General features: G+C 48.9%; 1 protein-coding gene across 1 annotated transcript in view; it reads right to left on the bottom strand.

The window, feature by feature from the left end:
• The window catches only part of LOC144820278 (uncharacterized), a 988,894-nt gene that overhangs the window by 684,945 nt on the left and 276,258 nt on the right, over positions 1 to 27,691 (bottom strand). Inside the window, exons 7-8 of the mRNA XM_078677866.1 lie at positions 21,430 to 21,555; positions 7,737 to 7,946 (exon numbers count right to left, since the gene is read on the bottom strand). Of these exons, the coding sequence (XP_078533992.1) occupies positions 7,737 to 7,946; positions 21,430 to 21,555 (336 nt within the window). The remainder of the gene's footprint in view (positions 1 to 7,736; positions 7,947 to 21,429; positions 21,556 to 27,691) is intronic.

The raw sequence follows: 27,691 nt of genomic DNA, 5'->3' as shown, positions 1-27,691 counted from the left end.
AGAACGTCACAGAAGTGTCATAAATGGGTGGATACATGGAGGGGGCTACCTGAGCAGCTGGAACCTTTAACCTAGTGGTGCGCGCAAACGGGCAATGACGTGTTACCGGGGAGAACTGGGGGCTATGACTTCTGCACTAGAAGAGGAGACTAAAGTCTGCGGTGTCAGGACGACATGTACCTATAGCATATCTGGTATCTGGTGTTTGGAGTACATGTTGATAGAATCTAAAAGTTATCAGGGCAAAGGCTACTTGACACTAAGGCTGGTGCATGCATATATTCTACATGTATTGCGTGTGCTATGAATCTTCCATGAATATTAATACAGTAATTCTCTTGCATGGAGACAGAAAGACTAGACTATAGCTGAAGCTGTTTATGCGGTTCGCTAGCTTAGGAATGTGAAGACGGAGAGCTGAACTGATAACTAGAGGCATAACATATTCTTGGCAGACAGGCAGGCAGAGCCAGGCCGGGCACCGCGGCAGGAGGTAAGTGAAGGGTCAGGGATGCAGGTGGGGGCTGCATCGCTCCTCAGAGTGGGTTCAGGAGACTGGAGCTTGAATCTGGTGTCCGGGCCCTTTCGAGGCCTAGAAACGGGGACAATGCGGGGAATATAACGTGCACACCGTAAAACGTGCTAACATAGGCCTAATACTCGTTGCTTTCACGAGAACTGGAAACTGGCATACTAACGTTGGACACAACTATAATTGCGTCTTTAATCGATCATAGGGGGATATATGCATATCGATCATGCACATATAACATAGGATGGGGAACACGTAGGCACACATGACAAGGCAAAATTCAATTTCTCAATGGGAAGTGGACCTGCCCGGGACAAAGCCAGACTGATCGGGTAAAACTATCCGGGTCATAAGAAGAGATAGTCTGGTGGAGAGCACTTTGGCCAAAATTTTGACATCACAATTCAGGAGCGAGAGTGGTCCGTAAGAATCACAGGATTGGGGGGTTTTGTTAGGTTTCAGTAATGAGGTGATGACTACCTTGCGAATAGAGCAGGGGAGGATGCCATCAGCTAAGGATTCCTCGAAAACCTCGCGGAGGACAGGGGCCATAGTGTCCACGTAGGTTTTATAGAATTCGGCAGGGAGGCCATCCAGACCGGGCGCCTTCCCATTTTGGAGTGACATGATAGCGTCCCTGATTTCTTCCACCTCAAAAGGGGCGGCTAGGAAAGTCCTATCAACATCGCTAAGCCAACACAGTGCTATATCACCCAGGAAATTGTCATACTGGACGTCCACAGTTGTGGCTGTGGTGTAGAGTGCACAGTAATGGGTAACAAAAGTGGCAAGTAAGTCATCGGAGTCCCTAACAGTGTGTCCCTGATCAGTGACCACCTCAATAATCGTGTTGTTGGTGTGTGGGGTTCATGTCAGCACAGCTAGTGCCTTGCCAGGCCTATCCCCTTCGCAGTACTTCCTCGCTTGCCAATGTTTGCCTCTAAACCTAGCTTCCCTATCCGCTTCCTCCTCATATTGTGTGAGTTTGTCCCTAAAGTTAGCATGCGCTGTAGTGCCATCTCCCTCCACCATTCGTGCCTCCAAGGCTTTCAACTCACCATCAAGTGTCTGGAGTGTGCGTTTGGTATCGCGCGCAAGACCCCAAAGCATTTGGACATGCAAACGCCTCTGATCGTAACCTTAAACGCCTCCCAAATGTGCTCAACAGAATCAACGGAGCCTTTATTTCTGGGGAAAAAAGCGTCGATCTCTTCGCCAAGTTCCGAGCGGAACACTAAATCCAGCAAGGCCGTTGGTTGTAACCGCCAGTGTGGTCTAGGATTGTCCCACCCAGGCACTAGAAGGACCGGGCTATGGTCGGAGTACGTCCGCGGGAGGTGGACTACATCCGTCACTTCTGCAACTATCTCCCTAGACAAGAAAAAATAGTCTAGGCGTGCCCATGTTCCAGTCAGTGAGGTGAAGTGCGTACCCTCTGTGAGGGAGGGATGTAGGTGTTGCCAGGTGTCTACCAGATTACCTTCAGAGATCACCCCCTCCAACGCCTCCCTGGACCGAGGTTTGTAATGTGTTGCTCTGTCCCACCGGGGCACCAGTGCTATGTCAAAGTCTCCCCCCCAGATGATATGCCGGGATCCTACGTCTAGGATTTTACCCCAAAGTGTGGTGAAAAAGAGGGGCACATCTAAATTGGGTGCATAACAGTTCACTAGGGTGATTGTGTCACAACCTAGTCGCCCCCATACTAATACGAAGCGGCCTTCTGTGTCCGCAAACTGTCCACACACCTGGAAGGGTACTGTGCGTTTGATTAGGATAACAACTCCTCTCGCATAAGTGGAGTAAGAGGAGAATGCACGGACAGTAGCCCACTTGCAGCCAAAAGTAGAGCACGCATGTGCCGATAAATGAGTTTCCTGCAACATGGCGATTTGAACCTTGTGGCGATCCAGGTATGCAACAACATTTTGACATTTTTTAGCATTATTGAGTCTGCGTATGTTCCAAGATAAACACTTCAATTGTGCATCAGATCCTACTCTCGCCATAACAGATAGTAAGTCAAACATGTGACATGCCATGATGGGTACCAAAAAAGCAGCAATGCTGAAATAATGCTAAACGATACAATGATCAGTCAGCCAGTCGTTGTCCTCATTAAACCAACCCCCCTCCCACTACTGCATCCCAATCATGCCAGCAGCCATAAATCCCAACGCCCCCCCACCTCCCTCCTTCCCAGAACTCCCACCACTTGTGTCCATGAGTGGGGTACACCGTGGGAGAAACTTCATCAAGGGCGCACAGCCACTGCTTCCCCCGGTAGCCTCTCACACTATACCTCCCTCGATAGAGGCCAGGGCGGGGAGAGTGATCCCTGCAGTATCTTACCACCACAGGAGTCAGGCAGTCTCAGAGTGCGAAAGAAGCAACACTACCAGCCGAATAAGTGTCATTGAGGCAACTGCAGCAAGACAGCACTGGGCAATGACTGCCCTAGGAGGGCGCTGCGTATCAATTGTCGTCTGCATTCAATGGTGGATCAGCCTCGGGGTCTTCGTGGTCGTCTTGTCTGCCCCTCTGTGCTCTGCGTAGCTTTTGATAGTCTTCAACCTTTAGTGGGTCGGTGAAAAACCGCTGTTTGCCCTGGTGTGTCACCCTTAGCTTCGCCGAGTACAACAAGGCATAGTCTAACTGGGCCTCACGTAATTTCTTTTTGACAGCCAGGAATTTCTGTCTTTCTTCTTGCACGAGGGGAGTGAAATCAGGATAAAGGGAGAACTCAACACCGTTGTAGTGCAGGGCTTGTTTGGTACGGGCAGCTCTCAAGGCGACATCGCGGTCACGATAATTCAGTAAGCGAGCGATGATTGGTCTAGGCGGCACTCCGGGTTTCGGAACTGGGACCAAAGATCGGTGCGCCCTCAACAATGAACTGGGGTGAGAAGGCATCTTCTCCTACTGATGCTCGGAGGATTTTCTCCACATATAGTTCCATCTTGCCAGTGTCTGAATTCCGGAACGCCCCTGACGCGGATGTTGTTGCGTCTGCTTCGGGCTTCCAAGTCCTCGTTCTTGGCTGCGATAACCCGAAGGATATTGTCCATGCGAGCGAGTTGGGTGGAATGAGAGGCAGTGAGGTCATCGTTGTCTGATATCCGTTGCTCCGTCGCAGTTATGCTTTCCTCATGCTGATCGACTTTGTGCACCAGGGCGTCCATTCTAGAGGACATCCTGTCCACTTTTTCCACCACTGTGGCGAAGCCCTGGCGCATTTCTTGGAACAAGCGGTGCATGTCCAATTCAGCCGATGGGGAGGGCACCGCAGCACGATCCGCGCCACTAGATCCTGGCTCGGCAGGGCCCGGCTTCAACCCTTTCTTGGTGCCCTCGAAGTTGATTTTCGTTTGGCGGTTCTCTGGGCGCACCATTGTGCCCCCGCGCCTCTCTGGGGTCACCGCTACGAATTGCGTCGAAGCAGTGGGGGATCGCCGGCCGGTGAGTGGAGTTATCAAAACTCCTGCTAACGTGTCCCAAAGGAAGGAGCACCACCAGCAGTACACAGCGTGCTGTTGGGAAGAGAGATATCCAGCAATGTAGCAGGTTTGGCTATCCGGAAAGGGAGTCCAAACGAGGCAGCACCAAGCAGGTTTCAGGTGTAGATGTGCACTCTGGACAGATATGGCGAACTCGTTCCCGGGGGCTCGGAGGTAGGAAGCACCGCTCTGCACCAACTCCCTCAAGGAATGTGTAGTCTCGCTGCCAGAATTGCGGTATCTTTGAGCCTCTCCGGCGCTGCAAACCTTTTTGCGCCTTGGTGACAGCACAGTGGTGCCAGGCTGATAGTTCCGCAATTCACACCAGCTGCAGCTGAAGTGGGGTAAAGTAAGTTTGGCGCACCGCGGGCGGGGGGGGAGGGCAGATAGTCCACACTCTCCGACGTGCCACCAGCGTGTCTGCAATCGCCCCACCACAACGCTTCCAGGTTACCAGTTCGGCCTCCCAGCACCAGATACGTGGCCCCCCCGGTCCCGCTTTGTCCACTGTGCCAGTTCGTTCAGGCGTTTATGTCTGTGCCGCCATCAGAGAGGGGGGGTGGGTGTGGGGGGGGGGGGGGGGGGGAGTACATCCACTTCTCACTGCGCCCAGTACCTGAATGTGGGAGTCCAGTGCCATCCGCAACTAGATCACCGATACGCGCCTTCTCCGGTAAAACTCCGCAGAGCTCCGCCTCTGCTGTCGCACGCCGATAGGGAGCCCCCGGCAATATCTCGGTGTGGTTCACCGGTCTCCGGGGCAAGAATCGGCGGCCCGAGGCGCCGCGAGGGAGAGAGCAGGGCTCCACAGCCGGGTTTCCGCTCTGGGCCTTCCGCCTCGTGGCACGCACCGGGCTTGCGTGCCTGTCAGCATCCAAGCTCCTGGTCACAGCGGCTCCAGAGCAGCACCGATGAAACTTACGGAGCTGCTATCTCACCGCAGGCGTCCACCAGCAGCCCGAAACTTGAAGCGAGTGCAGTCGGGACTTATCGGCAGCGATTCCGCTATGTTGTACTGAGTTATCTGCTCAGGTGGAAAGGATTAATATAGGATCAAGTCTGCAGGGAACGGGAGCTACACTATCAGGCAGCCATTCAGTTTGTGCGCCCTCTAGCGCCCCCCGAGTGGGCCCCATTGATATTAGAGCTTGCACTCTTTCGGAGTGGATGACTGGGCAAGTTTCAACACTTGCCAAGTTTTCAACGCTAGCTCTTGGTAGAACTGGACACAAGGAATACATCTGATTTGCTACGAGCCATGGCCCTAACGGCTTCTGTTTCCTAGTAGTACATGAGGATATCCGGAGCAGGTTCTGTAATGGATGTGACTGAGGCCACTAAGCTTGGGTCTTATTTGGGTGGGGGAAGTGTGGAGCACCCCCCCCACCCGGGGGTGTGGAGAATGTCAGCCACAAATGTCATGTTCCCTTCAGATACCGGTGGTATGCCCCTGATTCGTATGTGATTTAGGCAGCTCCAGTTTTCATGGTCCTCTTGCTTCAGCCGTAGTTTGACATTCTGGTCTTCCAGGGGTTTGAGCATTTGCCATAACATTTTTTGGTCCTCAGTCTAAATCCGCTGCTCGCTCTAGATGGTCTGCGCAATCCCACAGTTCATGGACTGCTCTGCGGACCTTGGAGACAGGACCTGAATTCTGCTTTGAGCAAGACTATTTCTGATCAGATTTCAGAGAGGACTTGATCCATGTATTCCTGGAAGTGTGGCATTTTTGAACCGGGCTGTGGTCTAGCAATTGTGGTCTGGCAGAGGGGTAATGATTTGCATGCCCCTCCCCCGTTGCTTGGCATGTCCACATCTGTGACTGTGCCCTCTGTGGTAGTGTTCCCTTCATCATTGTGACCCTTTGTGTCCCAGAAAGATTGCTCCAGGCATGGGAAGCAGTCGTGCATGCCCGCTTGCTGTTCTCATTCCTGTGAGGATATTGCAGGGCCACGACTGTTCAGCAATAGCAACACAATGGATCTAGACACTTGTGGGATAAGCTCTATAGTCCTTTTTTCCAGGGCCTTGGGGACTCCCAGGAGGTTTGCCAACTACTTATGGAGGATACATTTGTCCCATGAACCAGTGTGGGTGCAGCTAGGGAGAACAATATCCAGTCACCTTTGTGGTCAATTTGTTAGGGCTTTGGGAGCCGTCCCTGTTGGGTGGTGCTGTCTCTCCTTTATAAATATCTGTCTGTGAGTGGAGGAACCCCAGTGGCTGCATTGCTTCATCTTTAGCAGGAGTCAGTAAGGGGTGGGGGGAGGGGGCTTGGTACCAATCTGATGCACCTCTATCGTTTGAGGGAACCTTTCCCCTAATTGTGCCCGTCTGTCTACCAGGGTGAGGTAGTGGGCTCTTTGGGCAGATTTTGCCCCCCCTACTGGGTAAATTAACAGTCTACATTCTTCACACGCACTGTTCTGCTCCCAGGGTCCCAAGGAGGGCTGCATGGGGCAGGTGGTCTTCACCCCTCTCAGGGCCTGCAGGTGGGCACAGGGCACATGTCTAGGTAGGGCTACAATGCCCAGACCTGGCAGATGTGTCGTTGTCCCACCATTGGCGGTCTATCACCACAGGGCCTGGACTCTGACTCACCAGATCTTGTGCCGAGACTTCCTTGGGGTAAAGGCTGAGATACAGGCTCAGCTGTGATCAGTTTGGTGCAGGGCCGGACTGGCCATAGTGGGCACCGGGCAATCCCCTGGTGCACCGCACCAGTTGGGGACGGTTTTGTGCCCCTGGGGGCCGTTTTTGTTACAGGGCCGTTTTTGCACCATAGCTCCAAAATCAGCACTGTACCAAAATCGGTCAAAAATCGGCCCTGGCAAATTGCTCGGCAGCACCTCCAACCCCAGAGTGTGGGTGGGCCGGCCGAGCACTTTGCCAGGGCCGGTTGTGGTTCCCAGTCCAGCCCTGGTTGGGTGATGTGGCAGTAAGGAGATACCCTGCCTGGGCATCTAGTTGGAGGGTTCCTGGTGGGCCACTCCATTGCATGGTTGTTCTCAGCAGGCGTGTTGGGACCCCCAGCCCACCCTGGGGGCACAGGGAAGGACCCCACGATCATACCAGCTTCGGTTTGCCCCGAAGCAGGGCATGGGAAACTCAACGGTCCTCCCAGATCAGGGCCTGCGCAGTTAGCCTAATGAACTGCCCCCAGGATGATTACAGTAGAGCAGCATTAAAAAGAAAAACATTGGAAAATACTGCCTAGGAAGAGAACCGATATCAATAGCCCTCTTAGCCCTAATATAGTGTTTTAAGAAACCGCTGTAAGGAATATGTAAAGGCATTAGCATCAAAAACGTATAAACTTTTAAAATGTTTGATTCTTGATAAATTAAAAATGAATTGTGTTAACTTTGCCCAAAAAAGGTTTGAACATTAGATTGGGACAAGGATAGTACCACAGTTAGAACTATCGGCGCGCGATAAGCCAATGGAATAAAATCGAACAGTGTTGGCACAGCATGTAGAGGTCATTTCTTAAAACATACGTCCAATATCCAGTTTGCCAGCCAGCACAGGGTGAGCACTTCGCTGCTTAACATGCATCCCACATCAAGGTCATTAAAAGGTGCAGTTTCCACCAAACATCTGCTGAACATTCTCAAACCAGCACCCGGGGTGTGGGCACAAGCAGATCTGCAATGAATGGTCACTCTGTACCACAGGAGGCGCCCTCCCCCTCTGGCGTTACTCACCTGGATACAGCTGCGTGTAGTTATTTGATCCGATTGTGTAGACTTGCAGTCTGCCCTTTTCATCTACCCAGAAATAAGATTCTCGAAAGAGGTCATAGGCCACCGCAGAAGGGACTCCCTTTATGGACACCAGCGACTGCGATTCTCCAGTTCTTACGTCAACGAGGAGTAGGTCTTCATTTCCGGTTACCAAGACGAGCGTAGCATCATCTTAAAGAAAAAAAATAAAAATCACATAAGGTCTGGAAGTCTCAAAACATCCTATATTATAGATTTGCGGTCAGTTTATGATATTGTTTCTTTAAATGTAAATCCGCCTTTCAGTCGTGCTACAGAAGAAACAGGTGATTATGCCACTTCCTTGAAAGATAATCGTGCAAATGACATCAGCACCTTCTGTATCTGGGCAGCAAGACGGAATGTGCGGCGATCTGAGAAAGCCATCCTAAGTACTGGAACCAGAGGGGGGTGGCGGATATTTTGTTACAGGTATGCTAATGCTTGGATTACTTCGTTATTTTATTACTCCGATCTTTTTCTATTCCCAGCCTTTACATAATTAGGTGTGCTCACCGGTTTGCAACCCTGGCCCTCCTCTTACCTTAGCCTCCTTTGGAAGCCTGGGTGGGAGCAGTCTAAGTGTGGGGGGGGGGTAGCTGAATGGCGCATATCCAAGGAATGGGACACGCTCTTTCAGAGCTTCAGACAAGCTGAGGATGCCCTGTAATCCCCACCGCCACAGGTCTCACCCAAGACACCCCGCTGCACGCCCTACCCCGGGGTCTCAGGCAGGCCCTCTCCTGAAGTCCCTACACGCCATGAATGGGCACTTAACACTGACAGCCTCCTATCGCCACCCCCCCTGCAACCCGAACTGTATAGCCACAAACTACAAGCACCACCTGCCCACCTCCACCCAATCACCTATCCCAGATTAGTCCAAGTTTGTAGTTTGCCATCTCCTCATTTTCCTTCTTATTTTCCCTAACCAGGTACACACGGACAACCCCCCTTCTTTGAGAAGGACTAGCTTCTTAAAGGCATCATTTGCATGGTCAGCTTATATATCTTTTGCCTGTAACCATGATTCAGTACTAGTGATACGTCTTTAATTGTATGCCTGTAACTATGATTAATTATCACGTGTATTGATCCTGGAATGTGGAAAACCCTATAATTTGTATTTATTTAAATGGTGTGTTCACACCCTGAACACTGGCATACAGTTGCAAACCTGAAAAAAAATTAAGCTCATACTCCTCCAGGGAAATTACTTCTACCCAGTATTCTCCTAAGTCAACAACCAATGAAGCACAACCGACTGAATGAAGTTAGACAAACAGCAGAAAGGGCAGGTGAGTTGTAATGTCGAAGCGAAGAAAAAAAAAGTGACTAAGGAGTTCACTAGCAGGTAAATAAAGTATTACAACCCTCAACACTTTTTTCCCCTAGTCGAACTCATGAGGATCTACCACATCAGATGCCACCGGCATCAATCGACCCCCCAAAGTGCACTTAAAAGGAACACACCAGGATAACTCCGATACCAAGAAAACAAAAAAGCTCATAATCTGGCACCATGATAGACCGACTAGCAATGCAACCTGTAATAGCACAATTAATCTGCAGGAGCATCACCACAAAATACACTAGATGCCAGCAAAAAGCAATTCCAATGAGGCACATGCAGTGGAGTATGCCAAAATATGCCACGAAAGATACTCACAGGATAATTGAAATTTTCTGTTCATGGCATATGTAGCTGTAGATACACATGCTCTGCATAGACTAAAGCAGTTCTCTTATCGGTGGCTTGCCAAAGAATGTTTCAGCAGACTGGAAAAGTGTACTTCGAACAGTCTGGCCAACTTTAGCTTGTTGGAGAGCTAACATTCTCAGAGTAATGCTGGGTGAAAATGTATGGGGTGGACCAAGTGGGTGCCTTACATTTGTCAGCTAGAAGGAGGTTACCTACGTTAGCCATGAATTACCCCCTGTTTTTAGGTAGAGTGGGGTCTGGCAATTGCCTCTTGACTTTAGCATAAGAGGTTTGAATGCATTTGGCCAAACACGGAGGAATGGCTCCTTTGGAGAGCATGAACTTTGCCTGGTTCTGAGAAAGTACAAACAAAAAGCTCTCTTGGACCTAAAAGGATTACCACATTTCATTAGTTACCACTCAGATGTAAATAAAGTGTAAGTAAATAATTCTGACCAGTTAATCCAAAGTGCATTGCCCATGGACTGAGCGTGTGGAAATCTAGAGGGGAAGCTTGTGCATTTGGTGATTGTGGAGAAAAACTACGTTGGGAAACCTACAGCAATGGAAGTACAGGAGTAGGACATATGGGTGGAATTACCACTCGTGGACTTGTTGCCACATCCTACTGAGCAAGCCATTTGGAGCAACTACTCCAGTTGGACTCAGAGTGCTTCTGGAGCCAACATGGACAACTGTGATGAGTGCCACCCTGTTTCTGGATGTAGTACATCTGGTCATGTCATCTGTGCAGAGGAGGACCACCTTGGGTTGAATGTAGCGGATGGCTTTGAGTGCCAGCAAGACACTTTGTGAACACCCTAGGTGCTGTGGTGACCTCGAAGGCTAAAACTTTTAACCTAAAATGCAGTTTACTTATCATAAACTGGAAGTACCAATAATGTTCAGGGTGGAGTGGGACATAGAAGTAGGATTCCTTCAGGTCTAGTACAGTCATGACGTAGCCTTCCTGCAGCAGAAGGATGACATCCTGGAGCATGAAAAGTACATTGACAGGGTGCATTTACTGAGGCCTAGAGTATAGGCAGGAGTGACCTGTCCTCCTTGGTATAAGTAAAGGAGTACACTCCTGTGCCACATTGGTGTGACTGGTCCAGCTCTATAGACCCCTTAGCCAACTAGTCTTTACTTCCTTCTGAAGGAGGCACTGATGTTCTGGGTGTAAGGGTGTTTGCAGGGAGGGATGTTTGAGTTGCAGTGAGGTTTAAGCATAGACCTGCTCTAGGCGAGAGAACCCACTGATCAGGGGTGCGCTCCTGCCACCGTACAAGAAACCCATACAGGCCCGCTCCCTACAACTTGTGTAGTGTGATCAGGGGGGTAAGGATTGCTGGTCACGGATGCGCAGACTGCTCCATTGGATGCACCCACCTTTCCTCTGCCCCGGGAGTGGTTACCTATGGTACCTCCCTTTGTGTGTCCCCCCCCCCCTTGAATAGCCCTGTGAATGGGCCTGCTGCTGCTGCCTCTTATGGGAGCAATTGCTTCAGGGGAGGTGGTCTTGGCACCCACTCTAATGGGACCTCCAAAACTAAGTATGTGGAGAAGGCCTCTGGAGAGCCCCCATAGCCTTGGCTGTATCTATTTTTTTTTATCTTTGAGCATCTAATTAACATGGGTGCCAAAGAAGATTTCTAGCTCAGTGGCACCAAGGGAAATTTCAGTGCTGATGAAGTCTTCAACCCCGAAGATGTTTGATGCTGGCACTGAAGGGGCTGTCTGGGTCCCAGGAGCCAGGTCTGACACTGAAAGGTACTGCTAGAACAGATTGCAATTCTCCATTCTTACTCTGTCACTCCTGAGGCGGAAAGCGGGGAGTTAGGCTTCGTGTGTTTGTTTTAATTTTAAACTTAGTAATTTTTCATTTCCGAGACCTTGCCTTGCAATTTTAAACTTACTTGCACATTAGAAGTGCTGAATCCACAGGCTCCGCCGATTAGGCGCGGTGTCCACACCTTTCCCTACCGCTGCAAACACTCCACGCCCACCTCGCAGGCGGGGGGGGTGCGGCACAGGCAGCTGACACGAACGGCGTCACTACATAATAACAGGGAGATGCCTCCGGCAGCGGGCGCACCTTTTGCATGCCGAAGGTGCGCCAAAGGTAAGCCCGTCTGCGCCCGTCCGCGGCAGGACAGGGCTAGGGGCTAAATCCCCTGTTAAATCCTCGATAGTCACGACCCCGGTGAACGCTTTAGTCTACACCTCAGCTGAACTTCAGTCCGGGGGACGACACTGAGTTCAGGGGGGTGATGCTAATTTGCCCAACTAAGTTTCCGGCACAGCTAGAAGGTCCAGTAGCATGTCGCCGCTGTGCCTTTCAAGACGATAAACTCTTAAGTCATACTGCATTCAGACATACTCTTGGGTCCACCACGGAGAAGGCGCACACTTTTATTTTATGTAATGTGAGGTCCCTCGCCAAACACCAGTTTGAAATATGGGACATGCTAAAATCCCACTCCCCTGAGATTTGCTTTATGACCGAAACGTGGTTGAACTCCACGAATCATCCAACAATTAAAATAGCTACCCCCGAAAATTAAAACATTTTTCATCTTGACAGGACGGGTAAAACGGGGGGGGGGGCATAGCCATTGCCTGCAAACATCATTAATATCTCATGGTTAAATGTACACATGGATGTGGAGTTGGAAATCGGCATCTTTAAAGTAATGTTCTCAGCCTCAGAGAGCTGGTCGGGAGCATTAGTTTATCGGCCTCCTGGGCCAAAAACAGATTTTATGGACACACTTCTAGATCTGATAGCCACGCACGCCCTGGCAGCTACTACGTTTTTGGTACTCTGGGACTTTAATTTCCACGGGGAACTCAACGCCCTGCCAGAAGTAAACAAACTCCTCACAGACATGGGGCAGTTGGGTCTCCATCAAAGAATACAAGGGCCTACACATAACAGTGGCCACACTCTTGACCTCGTCTTTACCAACATTGAGGCTCTTAAATACGATCTCACAGCCCCTTGTTTGGTCGGATCATTTTATGATCAAGTTTTCATCCCTCTTGCCTGTTCAGGGTCCCTGCGGCCAGTCCGCGGGAAGATGCCCCATTGTACAGAGGCAGTGGGACAAGCTTACCCCTCAAGCCTTTGAGGAAGCTTACCGGACCACCGCACAACCAGAAGATCAAGATGTAGACAACATGCTGATAGAATTCAACGAAGGGTTGAAGAAAGTGTTGGGACACTATTATCCCTATGAAACAAACCCAGTTCCACCCCCAGCCGAAATTCAGCTAAATGGTTTACCAAGAACTTAGTCAGGAAAAGTCCGCTTGTAAAAAACTGGAAAGACAATGGCGACAATAAAACGGGCCAATCTAAACAACTATATAAATATGGTCTGGCAACATACCATCGAAACCTTAAGGTTGCACGTTGCGTGTTCATTGCAAACCAAATTGAGCATTCTAATAATTCTGCCAAGGCCCTATTTGACGTCATAAAAGACTTTGTGGAACCTACGGTGTGTAAACAGCCGGCTATTGAGTCAAAGGATCTCTGGGACTCATTGGCAGAGTTCTTTCACGAGAAAATCGAAAAAATATATGCTAACTTTCCCATAGACAATCTGGATAGTCTACCGGTCATCGTTAATCCGGACGATGATACTTCAGGGTCCGAGTGCTCTCTCGAACACTTTAGTCCTATTACTCTTCTCGAGACCCAGGAGGCGTTAATTTCTGCCAAATCGGGGTCACCAGCGGACCTCTGCCCACCAAAAATTATGGCACTCCTATCTCAGACTCTGGCCCCCACAGTACAGAAGATTTTTAATTGCTCCATCAGGGAAGGGACAATTCCAGCACCTTGGAAGGAAGCTTCTGTGCGCCCCATTTAAAAAAAACCTACGGCCAACCTGTGGAAGAGTCAGCCCATAACGCACCTGATGCCCAGGCTGCTGGCGCAGGACGCCTCTTAGTTCCCATCTCGAACAATTACAAGACAAAAAGAGACGGGCGCTGGAAGCAGGAAAACAAGAATAGAGTTTTATTTCTAGGAGGAGAGCCTGTCATTTCGGACGCCCGCATGGGGTCTACAGGGTGTGCTCTCTCCTCCCTACCCACCACACACACACACTAACACCCACCCCACCCCACCACCCACCACCCAACACCACACACCTCTGAGGCTTCGTCTTTTATACACATGTCTATGATGCACAAACATTCCTTAGTACAATAGAGACATTTTGAAGTAGGAAAAGGCATGCTTGGAATCCCAGCTTCAGGCCTATTCCCATACTAGTCGCTCAAATGTCATCGTCCCCTCCTGAATGTAACAAGAGATCGTGATCTCTCAGCCGGACATTCCTACCGGATACGAGGGCAGGAGGGGATGATCAGGTCAAAGGTCAGGCAGGCGATAAGATCGGGCACGTTGGTTGGTGTATCACGGTTTTGTTATGCTGGGCAGGGAAAAGGGGAATGTACATCCACGAGGCTTGGTCTTAGGACTCGGGACCGGGTCGAGAGGCCAAGTGCAGCCGGGGGGGGGGGGGGGGGGAGGGAGGGAGGGGGTTGTCAGCTGAGGGGAAGGGTGTTCTTGGGAGGAAATGGGGGTGTGGGTCAAGCAGGAGGGCTACTTTTAGAGCAGGGTCACGCAGAGGGAGAGGGTCTTGTGGCCGATGCATGAGCAGTGCGCGCGGGGAGGGGTGCCGGGAACAAATGGGCAGAGAGGCCATGGTGCCTAAAATGGCTGTCGTGTACGTGTGCATGGGTCTATGCTGGCGGGATAATACAGCCAGGGTTTAGCGATATCCGTTCTGCTTACAACAGGGGGTACAGTGAACACAGATGAACGCCGCTTATGTACATATACATTGTCATTTTCAACAAACCCGTCTGAGTTGTCCAACTTCCGCCCCATTTCCCTGCTCCCTCTTTTGGGTAAAATATTGGTAGCCTGATTGGAATCTAACAATATTCGGAACTCCTCACAGTCTGGCTTCCGTCGAGGCTTCAGCACAGAAACGGCTTTGTTATCGGTGACTGACTCCTTGAGAATAGTGGACGCGGGGGTTCAGGGGTCTTGATTCTGCTTGACCTCTCCGCGGCCTTTGATACTATATCTCACTCCAGGCTTGCGGAGAGGCTAAGCTCCTGCGGTATCCAGGGACTGGCTCAAATGGCTATGGAATTTTTTGGCAGATCGCTCCCAAACGGTCATACTGGGACCCCACCAATCAGAAAACATCACTAGACAAGGGTGTCCCCCAGGGCTCCTGCCTTAGCCCCACTCTTTTTAATATCTATATGGCTCCTTTGGCTAGGGTGGTGGAAGCCCTGGGGTTTGAAATAATATCGTATGCTGACGATACCCAGCTGCTATTTAACATCAGCCAACACCCTGTAGCTGACAGACTACGCTTTGCTACGGGAATTTCGGCAATCTTCGAGTGGAGGACCAACAACTGTTTACAGTTAAATCCAAGCAAGACAGAAGTCATGCTTCTTGGGAAGGCCTCAGGCCCCCCCCCCCCCCCCCAACGCAGAAACCATCTGTCAACAATCTGGGCATAAAATTAAATCAGTCTTTGTCCATGCAAGACAATTTGACCGCAATATCAGGGGCATGCTATTATAGATTAAGATTACTGCAAAAGATCTTGCCGTTCATCCCCATGGAACATCGTAGAACCGTAACACAGGCCCTAGTTATGAGCCGCATGGACTACGGGAACGCCCTGCTGGCCGAAGTGGGAACCACATCCCTGAAAAAACTACAGGTTACTCAGAATACGGCAGCCAGGCTGGTTCTGAATATGCCAGCCGGCACCCCCCTCTCAACCACTGCTGAGAAAATTACACTGGCTTCCGATTAAACAGAGATCCTTCTTTAAAATATGCTACCTTACCTTCTGTGCGCTTCAGGGTCAGGGGCCACTGTATCTCCAGCATAAACTGAAAAGATATGCCCCTACTCGCCCCCTAAGATCTTGCACGCAGCAGTTGCTTCTGGTGCCCCGCATTAGACTCCTTAGATCCGGAGGCATGGCATGCTCGTATATTGCCCCCAAATATTGGAACAGCCTTCCACTCTTTACGAGAAACCCCCTCCTACCTTATTTTTAGAAAACATTTAAAAGCTTTCCTGTATTAAACCCGTCCCTGTTCCTTGTGCAGTCCTCCCTTGGAGTTGATTTAGAGTGAAGCGCCGAGATGCCCCCAGGAGATTCGAGCGCTATATAAAAGCGAACAACAACATTCTTGATGGTGAAAACAAAGGGACTGACGACTAACACCGCAAGTGATCAACTCAGAGCTCATAGTCTACCTGGAGCTTGCTGCATACATACCCAAACCAGACAGTGGAGAAAAAAACTATTGAGTGGATGCCCATGTATATCATCATTAATAAGAGTCATTTTACCTTGTGACTTAAGACTCCAAAGAAAAACAAGTTTCACAATATTCTGAGCCCAACACTAGATGGCAGGAGTATGCATAGCATCAGTATCTATAGCTTCACAAACCACAAAAAACTTCATTTAGACAGAAAATGGACAGGCACCTCCCACACCTCCATTGGTGAGGGCAGTAGAGCCGCTCAGAGTACAAGTACCCACCAGTGAATTTCATGCATATTGAATAGCTGACTATGTCCCAGGAACCTACCCACATCAGTATACACAAGTGATTTATATGGGGATTTATATTAACCTTATGTAGTACTAGCATTTGCTGATTACAACAGTAAATATGGCTACGGGAGATTATTTTCTTCTATTAGTTCGTACTCATGGAAACATCTTTGGATGAATGGCTCCCAGGAACCAAAGCCACAGCCCCCCACCCTTTGCAGAACCAGTACACCAACTCCAGCAGAAATTGAAAGCATAGACTATATTCCACCAGAGGAAAGGTTAGGGACAGCAGTAGTCCCTAAAACAAACCCAACCCCCTGGGAAGCATGAGGGATGGCCCCCAAATAGGGACCTCACCAGACTGGAAGTAGGAGGGGCAAAAAATACCTTCTGACACCAGAGGAAATCTAAATGGAGAGAGGGAAAAGAAAGCAAGAACAGTAATCCCCAAACAGACCAGTGGTCAGAGCCACAGAAGGGGTAAATCTTAGGGGATGTGTAGTAACCAACAGGTCAACAAAACAGCCAGAGGCCTGCATGGTATCACCAGTGCTAGATTTCAGTAGGGCTGAGCAATTTGTTTAAACCTCCTCTGCAGAGAAACTTGCCAATGCAAAACCGGTCAGTAAAAACATACGGCCAGCCAGGCCACAGCAAGGAAGCACTCCAAAAGGGCCAAAAAAACCACAACTGAAGGCGAATAACAGTCCACCATTAACCTGCAAGCCAAAAAACACATGGGGAGGCAGGTTCAAATCACCTATGCTGCACCCTCACCAGAACCGTTAAATTACCAAACCAAAGCAGCAAGACAACTGCCGAAAGGGGTCAGCAGTCAATATTAACCATGCTTCCAGAAATGGGAGAAGGCACACCCAAAGGAGACGAGGCACAGGAGATCCAAACAGAAAGTTAAACCAGCTACCCCACAACCTCGAAAACGTGGAACCTACCTGCAAAGGTCAGTCAACTAATACACGGAAGAGTTGGGGATGGAGAGAATGACATAAGTAAAAAAAGCACAATCTATCCACTCACGGGCAGCAAATCAGTAGCTGTCAACTACACGCGAGAAAAGTAAAACCAAGTTGCAAACCAACCCCAGAAAAAAACACAGAAATAGCAGGTCAAAGTAACTCACCAGTACACTTATGGACACAAGGGATAAACCCTGGACCACATCTAGGCCAGGTAGAAAGCACAGAGGAATAAGCTCCACCACCCAAAAACAGAGGTGGTACTCCGGTGGATGGCCACACACACACATCCACCTCATTTCCATCACCAGAATCTTCAAACAGGGTAGGGAAATAAATTACAAAAACAGAGCAAGCAAATGCAACTCATTTTTAGAAACAGTGATGGGAGGAAGGCTTGAATTAATCTGCCACTGGCATTACTTAGGTCTCATTCCAGTCCAATGTTGGTCCATTGGTCTGGGATGCTTGCGTTTCCATCTGGCGAGCATCAGGTACAGCAGTTCTGGCTGTATAGTTCATATAGAACCAGGACTAAGGCGAGTTTGCACAAATGACTGGTCTCTCTAAATTGGTATGGGGGACAAACCATGAACTGAGATGAATTCAAGCAACCCACCCATCGCCCTGGTTTCCTGAGCTCAGTCCAAGGTAAAACAATGAACAATGAACATAGAGGAGGAGTCTCCTCAACCAAAAGCCTATGTAGGGAGGGTCACAGGCCAGGAAGCCAAACCACACTACCACTGCCATGCCACCCAGCAATGCACACAGCAGGGCCAGCCACCTGCAGCAGGGCCAGCCACCTGCAGCAGGGCCAGCCACCTGCAGCAGGGCCAGCCACCTGCAGCAGGGCCAGCCACCTGCAGCAGGGCCAGCCACCTGCAGCAGGGCCAGCCACCTGCAGCAGGGCCATGAGAAAACTGCACACAATGATCAAGATGGGGCTATAGAAGCCTGCCAGTCAGCAACAAAAAGTGATCTAATATGGCCCCAAGCCCAGCGGCCTGAACAGGAGAAAAGTCCAAGATCAGCTGACAGGGCAAAGAGCATCGCATGTTTATTGCGTCAGCTTAGACCTAAGCCATACAATATATGAATGGAAATCCACATTCTGATACAATAGTACAATAAAAGTGAAAACCAGCAATAAATAAATGAGCCCAAAAATATAAAAGGCCGTGAAGGTTCAAATAGCAAACAAGCTCATCCAGTCGGCTCTTGTTTTCTTTCCTCACACTGTAAATAATTTCACAAGGGCAATTAGTAAAATGGCTAGTTTTAAAATAAAAACAACTCTGCAGCCAAACACAAAACAGAACACAGCAATGGCTTCCACTAAGGTGCTTTGTGCAAAATAATTCCTGGCTTATTAAAATGCATCTACTTCTAGGTCTGCAGTGTCGAAAAATAGCGAAACATTAAAATAGTGATCAGGGCCGTGTCACATTCCATGCTGCGTAAATATAAGAGGCCACATGGTTGAAAATAGAATTACTATCCAAAATTCAGAGCGGGGGGGGGGGGGGGGCTAACAAACCTCCTCCCTGGCAAAGAAACGGTACAGTGTAATCTAAAATGAATGAGGGTCTCACCACCACCATGTGAGCAGGGTCCAGAGCAGTCACCGCTAGCATTTGACCAGTTCGGTGTATAGGTTTTTACAAGGAGACAACCCAGCATAAATTTTATGAAAAGTGCTCGCTAGATTGGTAGAAATAACTGGTCTATATATACCTCAAAACCAGAAACTAGTTCGATTTCCCACAATGAGTGTAGCAGTTTACCGCGAAGCCGATTTGTTGACCTTACCCAATATTTTTTTTATTACTAGATCTAATGTTCACGCCCCATACACTGACTTAGTCTGATATCCCTGACAACTGATGGAAAGGATATTTGGTTTCAACCATGGTCGCTTATGAGAATTGCTACTTTACCAAAATTCTCGAATTGGCATGAAGTAAGATAGTAAATTTGGTTTGGACAAAATTTATGCCAGGACAAGAGCAGCAGGAGTGCTGCAACAGCTTCAATGCTGTGCAATCCCAAAGCTGGCCTGAGTCCTGCCATCGGGGGCCCTGCCACAAGTTGGAACGAGTGCAGCAGAAATTGGGTGTCGATATTCCGAAGGCCTGGTAACTTGCTGCTCCCCAAAAGCTCTGCCCCATATGAGTCAGCATGAGTGCTTTGGTCTGGTAGGGAAAGACATTCACCAGACATCCAAAGGAGGCCATCGACGCCAACAAAAGTAGACCCAATGCCAGAATCAAGTTCAGTAGGAACCCCCCACTAAAATAAGAACCACAAAGCCCAAGCTGGGGCTGGGAGAGGTGTTGCTGGAGGTACAGTTAGCCAAAACGGGTCTAAATGAGAGCGAAAGGTCACACCCAACAAACGCCCCATGGTCAGCAGGAAGCATGCAGCAGGTTAGAGTGAGGGAGGCCAAGACCACACTGCCACACACCACCAAAAGAGGGAAAAAAAAGTTGTGGTTGCTCATCTGACCACCAGCAATTGGGAATCACAAGACACAGGTACATTGCTGCCCCAGCCCAAATTTACAGCACTGATGAAGGAAGCTGCGTTAATGGACAGAGGTCAATAGCGCCTTCAAGGAAAGCAACCTCGGCCCAAATCTTGAACCTTGCAGGGAGCTAAGTACATGCAGACCAAACCGACTTTGGAACCACCAACAAATCACCAGGTAGGAATGGGTGCACATCCCTTATATGAATCAGACGAGCCAAACGGTTGGTCAGTAAGCAGGCTTAAAGGCAGAAGCTGCAGAAAACATCTGAAGGCAGAATGGATACAAGAGAAAAGCAGGGTGACTGCCTCAGACCGGACATAGCAAGAACATTCTTGGCAGAATGGGTCACTTAAAAGCCACACTTTAGGAGGGACAATTTTCATTTAGTAAACAGAGGGACAGTGTTTATGGCATGGAGATCTGATGAGGCAAATATTGGAACAAAGCAGCCACAAGGAGATAATGCAAAGCTTGGCCTTTGGCACCTTCCAAAGCCGGCGATATGATGAACAAAGGAAAAGCTCATTCTTAAAAGGTTAGAAGTAGACTGTTAAATGGGCAGGTGAATGGACATTAAAGTAAAAATGATCATAAAAACAATATGATTCAGTAAATACAATATACAACGGGGCTACAGAATTCAGATCAAAGTAAATTCAAGTGCTTCCAAAGCAGAGTATAAGGTATTTCCATTGCAGCTAGGGGTAGGTGAAAATTCTGCTCCGCTATCAGAGTTCTCCGCAAAAAAAAAAAAGTTCTCCGCAAATCTCCAAAGTGACACAGCTGATTTATTTCTCTCAAGCAGCACAACGTTAAGTTGGCGAGCGCTTATGAGAAAAAAATCATTTATTAGAACTCCTCCAAGTGAGATATCAAACGTTGGGAGTCACAGGAGGACCTGACCACTCGCGTTGAGAAATCTGCCGCTCATTGAGGGAGCTTACACTCGAGGAGAATGTCTACTTTACTCAAGCAGCAGAAAACAGCAGTGCCCTCTAGTGTGAAGCATATTGCAGTTTGCGCTGATTTTACAGCACAGGACAAACTCCCTGCGCTAAAAATCCGTGCGAACAGCGCGACTTAGACTACTGCCGGAGTAACTCAACGGAGCGCGGCAGTGTCACTTTGCAGAGTTCCTCGGAGTAGACCTCTGAACTCCGCCCAGGAGTACATTTGCAGCTACATTATCACCTAAGCAATAACTACTTCAAGGAGCAGGCAATCCAGCACAGGTCAGATAAGAATGGAACAAATTAGGTCTTTGAGCAGTTTACTTAGAAGAATGCGGCTGAAGTGTAGAATCTAAATTTCTACTTTTTTCCTAGAGTGGCTGCCCAAGGAAACATTTGCTTAGCGAACAAAGCTACACGCATTCAAACTAGACAAAACTCCAATTATGATCAACTAAACCATAACAAAATCTCTTGTGTGCAAGCACATTAGACCTCAAAGTGCGATGCATAAATGACTACAGAGAACAAGTTCGAGTTGAATAAAGTATCATTTTGACGTAACTGTTTTTGTCATCTACAGATCTGGAAACGAAAATATATGCCAGGTTTATGCGCTCAGAATTCACAGGTATTTGGATCCATGTTTTTCTCTGAATTCACAGGTATCTTGATCTCACTGTTTTTCTCCAATTCATCTGTTCACGCTTCTGGTACGGGAAATGTGTGTGCGCGCATTACCGTGGATGTTGGACACAACTTTGGAGCTTAATTTCAGAAATGTTCTGCAGGATTGGAGGCTGCTAGAGTGCATTCTGCTTCATAATGATGCTCGGGATTTTACGTACCTGACACTTTACACACTCTGCCCCCATAGAGCTGGAAGCCTCCCAAGCAGTCACAGGTGAAGGAACCGATGGTGTTGTTGCACAGTTGATTGCAAGGAGTAGGTTCTACGGAGCACTCATCCACATCTGCAAGAGGAAACCAGAATTTAGGGAAAGGGTAAGACATGCAATTCCTAAATCAACACACAATCACCTGTCAAAGCAATGGAGCAACTCTTCCTCTGCTTGGCCTTCGGGGCCAGCCCGCTTGTGCTTATACCGGAAAGCATTACGGTCTACAATGCAAGACAGTCAGACTAAGTGCATCTTAACGCACTATCCTGCGAGCAAACCAGGAGCTACCTCTTAATAAAAATGAGAAGTGCATGGGGGAAGAAGCATGCAAGGGCCTTGCACAGGAGACCCTCCTTCATGTATCGGAATGTTTTACAAGGGGAAGGAACTATCACAACCTAGAACTCTTATTTTGAAAGTATCACTTCGAGCCCATCTCCGCATGATATTAAATTTAGCTAAGTAAGCTGCTCCCTTAAAATACACTTATCAGGTTTACAGAAGGTCTCACCCATGGCATCGGAAGAGATTAAAGGACGCAGCTTAGCTTTCTAGCACTAGGGGTAATTAAACTCACTCAAACACTCTGCTGCAGCTCCAACCCACCCCCAACTTCCCACTCCTCTCTTGCCCAATACTCCAGCTCGTCATTTCCCTATTCTACCTCCATTCAGATTTAATTTTGATCCCAGCAGTTATGGTTTACAACTGACGTTTGAGGTAAGCAGCCAAAGATTTAACCTGTGATTTTTCCAGGCCTGCGCTATAGGGTCTTAGTTAAATTAACACCATGTCTGCCAGTGGCTCTCTGGGTGATTTAAGAAATATTCATGCATCGTCCTCCACGGAGGTCCTTACGCCTAGGCACAACAGATATCTAGTGCAGCGGGAGAAGACTTGTCCTGAGAACCACATTCAGGGTTTTTATCAAGAGCCTGTGTAGCAAGGTCTCCTTTCCCTGACCAGAGTGTTCTTTACATTAAAGATATCCTTTTCTGTTGAAGCCTTCACTTAATCATTTGGTCATGCTTCTAAGCCCCCCCCCCCCCCCCGTGGACATCAAAACAGAACCTTCAAGTAAAAGTCTTCCTTTGATGCTCGAGTGCAAAGGTGCTACTTCCTCATTTCATTCTTCTGGTGTCCAAGTAAATGGTCCTTTGTAAAGTCCTTCCACTACTGCTTCTCTAATTTTGGGTGCAGGGGGTGTGCGTTCTTATTTTCAGCACAACATGTTCAATCTGTGACTCAACTTTACTTGATCTCATGCCCCTTTTTCCACCAGCATACCCTACTGACCAGAGCAGCAGATGCAATGCCCACTGCTTCCAAGAGGGATAGATTTACTCTCCATCTGGTCCTTTTCCTTCCATACGCAGCCATGCTGACTGGCGAGGCATACGTGTAGTGGCACACCAGCTGAGCTTCTCACAGGTGTCACTCTCTGCTTAACTACCACAAGCCCCACACGGTGGCGCTCCCCTGGGCTCCTAGCCCCATGATTGGGAGATAGTACACTATGTTCACCAGAGTCTAGGGGCTCCTCAATGCAATGATGTCCTGGTTCTTTGCTCCTAGATCTTGGCCCAGTATGGCTGAGCATCCCATCACACACTGAAGCATGGTCTTCCGCAACCACAGTATATAATTTATCAAGCCTTTCCAGCTCTGGTGCTCATCGCTGGTGGCAACAGCCATTCATTCTGGTATAGAGAGAGGTTACTTTGAAGTTTAAAGAGTTTTAAACAACTTAATGTTGATCTGCTTAAGTTTGAAGATCTAAATCACCCTAAAAATGCTGTCACTTCTAAAAAATGAATGATAGGCGAACTGCCATTTTGAGATGAAGAATCTGTGCAGGGTTCGAGCCAGTCACAACATGAAGAGGCAGCCTTTAGCCCTCCTGCTGGAAGCTTCCCTGCCTCAGCTTGATCCTAAGTACTGCAAGCTCCACACTAATGGAAATGGACCTCAACTGGTTTCATTGGACCAATTCAGTATAAGGCACTTGATTTCTGTGCAGAATACCACCTGCATATTATCCATCAGAGTTCAGTCTTGATGCTATAACATTTATATTTTTTTAGGGGTTTAAGTGTTTTAAACTTCTAGCAGGGGTCATCATTTTCTGTTGAGTTAGCTCCTAACAATGGGTAAAAAGCAGGTATTTTTCCAATCTCTCAGTCTGACACGAAGTACTGAGGTAGAGGACTTTTCTTTAACTTTATTTTCAATTTGAAAAATACAGAAACAAATCTGCATCAATATAGTGTACATCCGGGGGTGGGGTTGGGGGTTAGATACCATAGGGTCACAAGCATCTAAAAGCATACATCTTACAGTGCTGAGGGAGCAAGGGGTATAGCACCGCTTCCCATTGTGCATATAACGGAGGTCAGTCCTTTCACTCTGTGGCAAGGGCCGGCCCACTCTCCTCTCCATCAGTTGTATCCTGAGAGGACTCTCCCCCGCCCCCCCCCCCCCCCCCTGCCAACCCAGAGGAACACAACTCCCGCCAAATCATTAGGTCCTCTTGCAACTTTGTCCCGTCGGGTGAGCTGCATGTGTGTTTCTTCTGTTAGGGACCACTCTGACATCTTTAAGCCAGGTGGGCACTTCTGGACCCCTCTGCCCCATCCAGGTTATAGCTACCCTTCGCCTAGTGAGCACCAGCATTAGTTGTAGGAGCTTGTATGGTAGTTTCCTATTCTTTGGCTTCCGGACAAATGCAAGTAAACAATTGAGAGGTTCAGGCTGCATTCGAATGCCTGTGGTCGCAATAATCCTATCCATCACCTCCCCCAAAACTGCTTGACCAGTAGACAATTCGAGGCTAAATGTAAAAAGCCAGCATTCTCTGTGTCGCATCTAGGGCATCCAGGGCATCTATCTCCCTGGTCAGGTGAAATGCAGTTCAGGGATACCGGGGTTAGGTAGGTATGGTGCTGGAAGTTAAAATGCGATCATTTAAACTGGGCATTGCTGGAGACCCTACGCGTAAGGGCGCCTATGCCTGCCCATTGTTTCTCCTCCAGCTTAAGAGAGATCATTCTCCCACGCAGCCCGAGATGGCGGCACCGGAGGGGCAGTCTCTTGTTTCATAGCCTTGTAGAGGAGGGAGATCAGTTTGAGACCTGTCCCGCACATGAGCATGATATCCAGGGTATGCGTGAGGGGTGGAATATCTGAACTGTGGCAAAGTGGTTTTCACTACGTCCTGAATTCAACAGAAGTGTAGGAATTGACCCTGCCCGAGGCTAAAATTCCCTACTGCTTGTTCGTAGGTGAGGAAGGTCTCGTTAGGGAAAATGTCGGCAAGAACCTCGCATCCACCCTCCCTCCAAGGTTGAAAGGGCATTTATCGCCCCATGTCTATGAAGGGGGAGAGTATCCAAATCTAAAGCTCCCTGTGAAAGAGTGCTTTCTGTAAGATTTTTGACAAAACGCTACCATATACTGGCTGCGTGTTGCACTATGTAAGGAAGAGATGCGTCGGACCCCCTGCCCTGCATCAGAGCCTCCTGCAGTGCCGGAGTATCCACCCTGCCAGAGAGAAGGCGTTTCTCCCAATTATCCGCATATGACATACAGCGTGCCGCATGCTGCAATTGGGCTGCGAAATAATACAAGTCGAAGAGTGGGGCCTCCAAACCACCCTCCTCATAGCTTCATATAACAGTGCTGAGAGCTACTCTCCTGCGCTGGCCCACCCAAAGTAGGGACGTGAGCAGCAAGTTGAGGGTTTTGAAGACACAGGGAAGTAGCGGACATAGGGAATTCTGTAGTGTATATATAGCGCCCTTAGAAGCATCACCATCTTTGAGATGGCCAGCCTACCCATCAATGACAGTGGAAGAGTATTCCAGAATATCACAGATTGTTGTAGAGACGCGATTATGCGGTCCACATTCTGGGCCAATGCCTTGGTGTCCGTCAGGGCCACCTGTATCCCAAGATAGGGATATTCTACCTGTTCCCATCACAGTCCCAGGTCTGGAAGCTCCCCCACGGGCACCAAAGCCAATCCTGCCAACTGGAAGATCAGGGACTTACCGTGGTTGAGTCGCAAACCAGAGGCCTCACCAAATCTGTCTAAGTGGTGAAGCATGACCGGTAGCGCGTCCCGGGGAGAAGTCAAGTAAAACAGGGCATCATCAGCATATAGGGAAATGACATGACTCGTGCTACCCAATGTGATTCCCCATTGTTCCATATCAGTCCTGAACCGGACCCCGTAGGGCTCTATGGCCAGGGCAAACAAGGGCGAGAGGGGACACCCCTGACTGGTGCCCCTTCCCAATTGCCAGTCCTCCGATCTTGCTCTCCGAAGTTCAACCCTTGCGTGAGGAGCTGTATATAGGGCGCGAATCCAGCAACAAAATTTAGGGCCTAACCCCACAGCACGTAGGACCTCTTGAAGGTATCCCAATCTACCATGTCGAACGCCTTGGCAAGGTCGATAGAGACCAATACCATGAGTTCCTCTCGACCACAAACCTCATGCATGATATGATTGAGCTGGCGCAGATTCATCGCCGTGTTTTGTCCCGGTATAAACCCACACTGGTCCTCATGGACCAAGTGGGGATGTAGGGTGCTAATCGGGTAGCCAAAAGCTTGCATAAGACTTTAACATCCGTGTTTATCATTGTAATCAGACTATATGAGGGGGGCTCATAAAGGGGGGGGAGGTGGAGAACTCCGCGTTGAAACGCTTCGCGGTAGACCTGCAACAGGAGGTGGGGGAAGCATGCCCATGAATTGCTTGATAAAACTCTGGGGGAACAGTCGCTCCCTGGAGTTTTGGCGTGAGGCAAGTGTTGAAGGGCAGACTATCTCACCCAGTGTTAGGGGTTCGTAATGCTCCTTCTGTGCTGGCTTAGGGATAGCGCGTAGTGGCAGGTCTTGGAGGCAAGGTACATAGGATGCCTTGGAGATTGCAGGGTCCGCGGTATAGAATGTCTGTAGATGGAATTTTAGGACCCGGAGAAGCCCCAACTCTGAGTGGACCAACCCTCCCGCTGGCTCCCTCAAAGCCACGATGGCACCAGGGGCACGTTCCCTCCAGAGTATCCAGGCCAATAGCTTTCTCAAATTACCTCCTTCCCTATGAAGACGTTGCCTTTTCTGTGTAAGGGTGTATTTGTCAAGCCTATCCCAAATGTCATGGAAACGTTCCAGATGTCACATCCCATCCCTCCCCGCCGTGCCAGGGGCATCACAAGTCTGCACTCCTCCTCCTGCAACTCCCGCCGGAGCGGTTTCTTGACCCCGCATGTAAGGCCTATGCAGGCTCCCCTTACTACAGCTTTGAGGGCTTCCCACTTCGTGGCTAGTGATAAGTCCGCCGCCTCCCAATTTAAGTCAAATGAATCAGTTATGACATGTTCTATGTGCTGTTTCCCTACTGGGTCCTCAAGCACCTCTGCTGGCAACCTCCAAGTCTGTGGGTGAGTTATCGAGGCCCCCCCCAGTCAACTATACATGCCACAGGGGAGTGGTCAGATAGGAATCGTGCTTGCTGGACCACCTCACAGGACATAGCCGCATCAGGGTTATCAAGTAAAATCCTGTTCAAACGACTATGTATTATGGGTGGACTAGAAACAAGTATACACTTTCTGGGCTGGGTGTCCCAGACGCCATATATCATGAGCCCATATATTCCCCATGACCCCTCGGAGTTTCGTGGTCATCCTAGGTGTCGTTCCAGTGTTGATTGGTCCGAGCCTGTGCTTTGGGGGACATATTAAAGGTCTAATGCAATCTTATATGGTGCTCACATGCCTGAGACTTGGAGGGGCCGGGCCAGAGATTCAAGTCTATAAAAAAGGAAATAAAGAACATCCTTGGAACTAGAAGATGGTCAGCCAAACTGATAATACACTAAAAAACACGTAGTAGTTTAATAGCCAAGGTAGACAAGTGTATTAGTGAGTCCTAAGTTCGGTCCCATCTTCAGGCGGGGTTTAGGTCACAAACTAGTTCCATACACCAGGTCTTATCAGTACAAGACAGATCATGAGCAATTTAAAAAAAACGTAATTATTTATACGTGGTTTTTGTAGATTTAAGGGCTGAATGAGTTCGGACCCCCAACACAAGCTTTGGGTGGTGTTATGGGCAGTGGCGTAACGAAACTTGAGGGTTCCCCTACAAAGTACATGGAGTGGGCTCCCCACACTTCTAACTGTCAGGAGCTCTCAATTCT

The sequence above is a fragment of the Lissotriton helveticus genome, chromosome 2_1 (assembly GCF_964261635.1).
Source record: "Lissotriton helveticus chromosome 2_1, aLisHel1.1, whole genome shotgun sequence".
NCBI lineage: Eukaryota > Metazoa > Chordata > Amphibia > Caudata > Salamandridae > Lissotriton > Lissotriton helveticus.
Note: the sequence above shows the minus strand (reverse complement) of the source record. Positions and strands in the feature narration are given on the sequence as shown.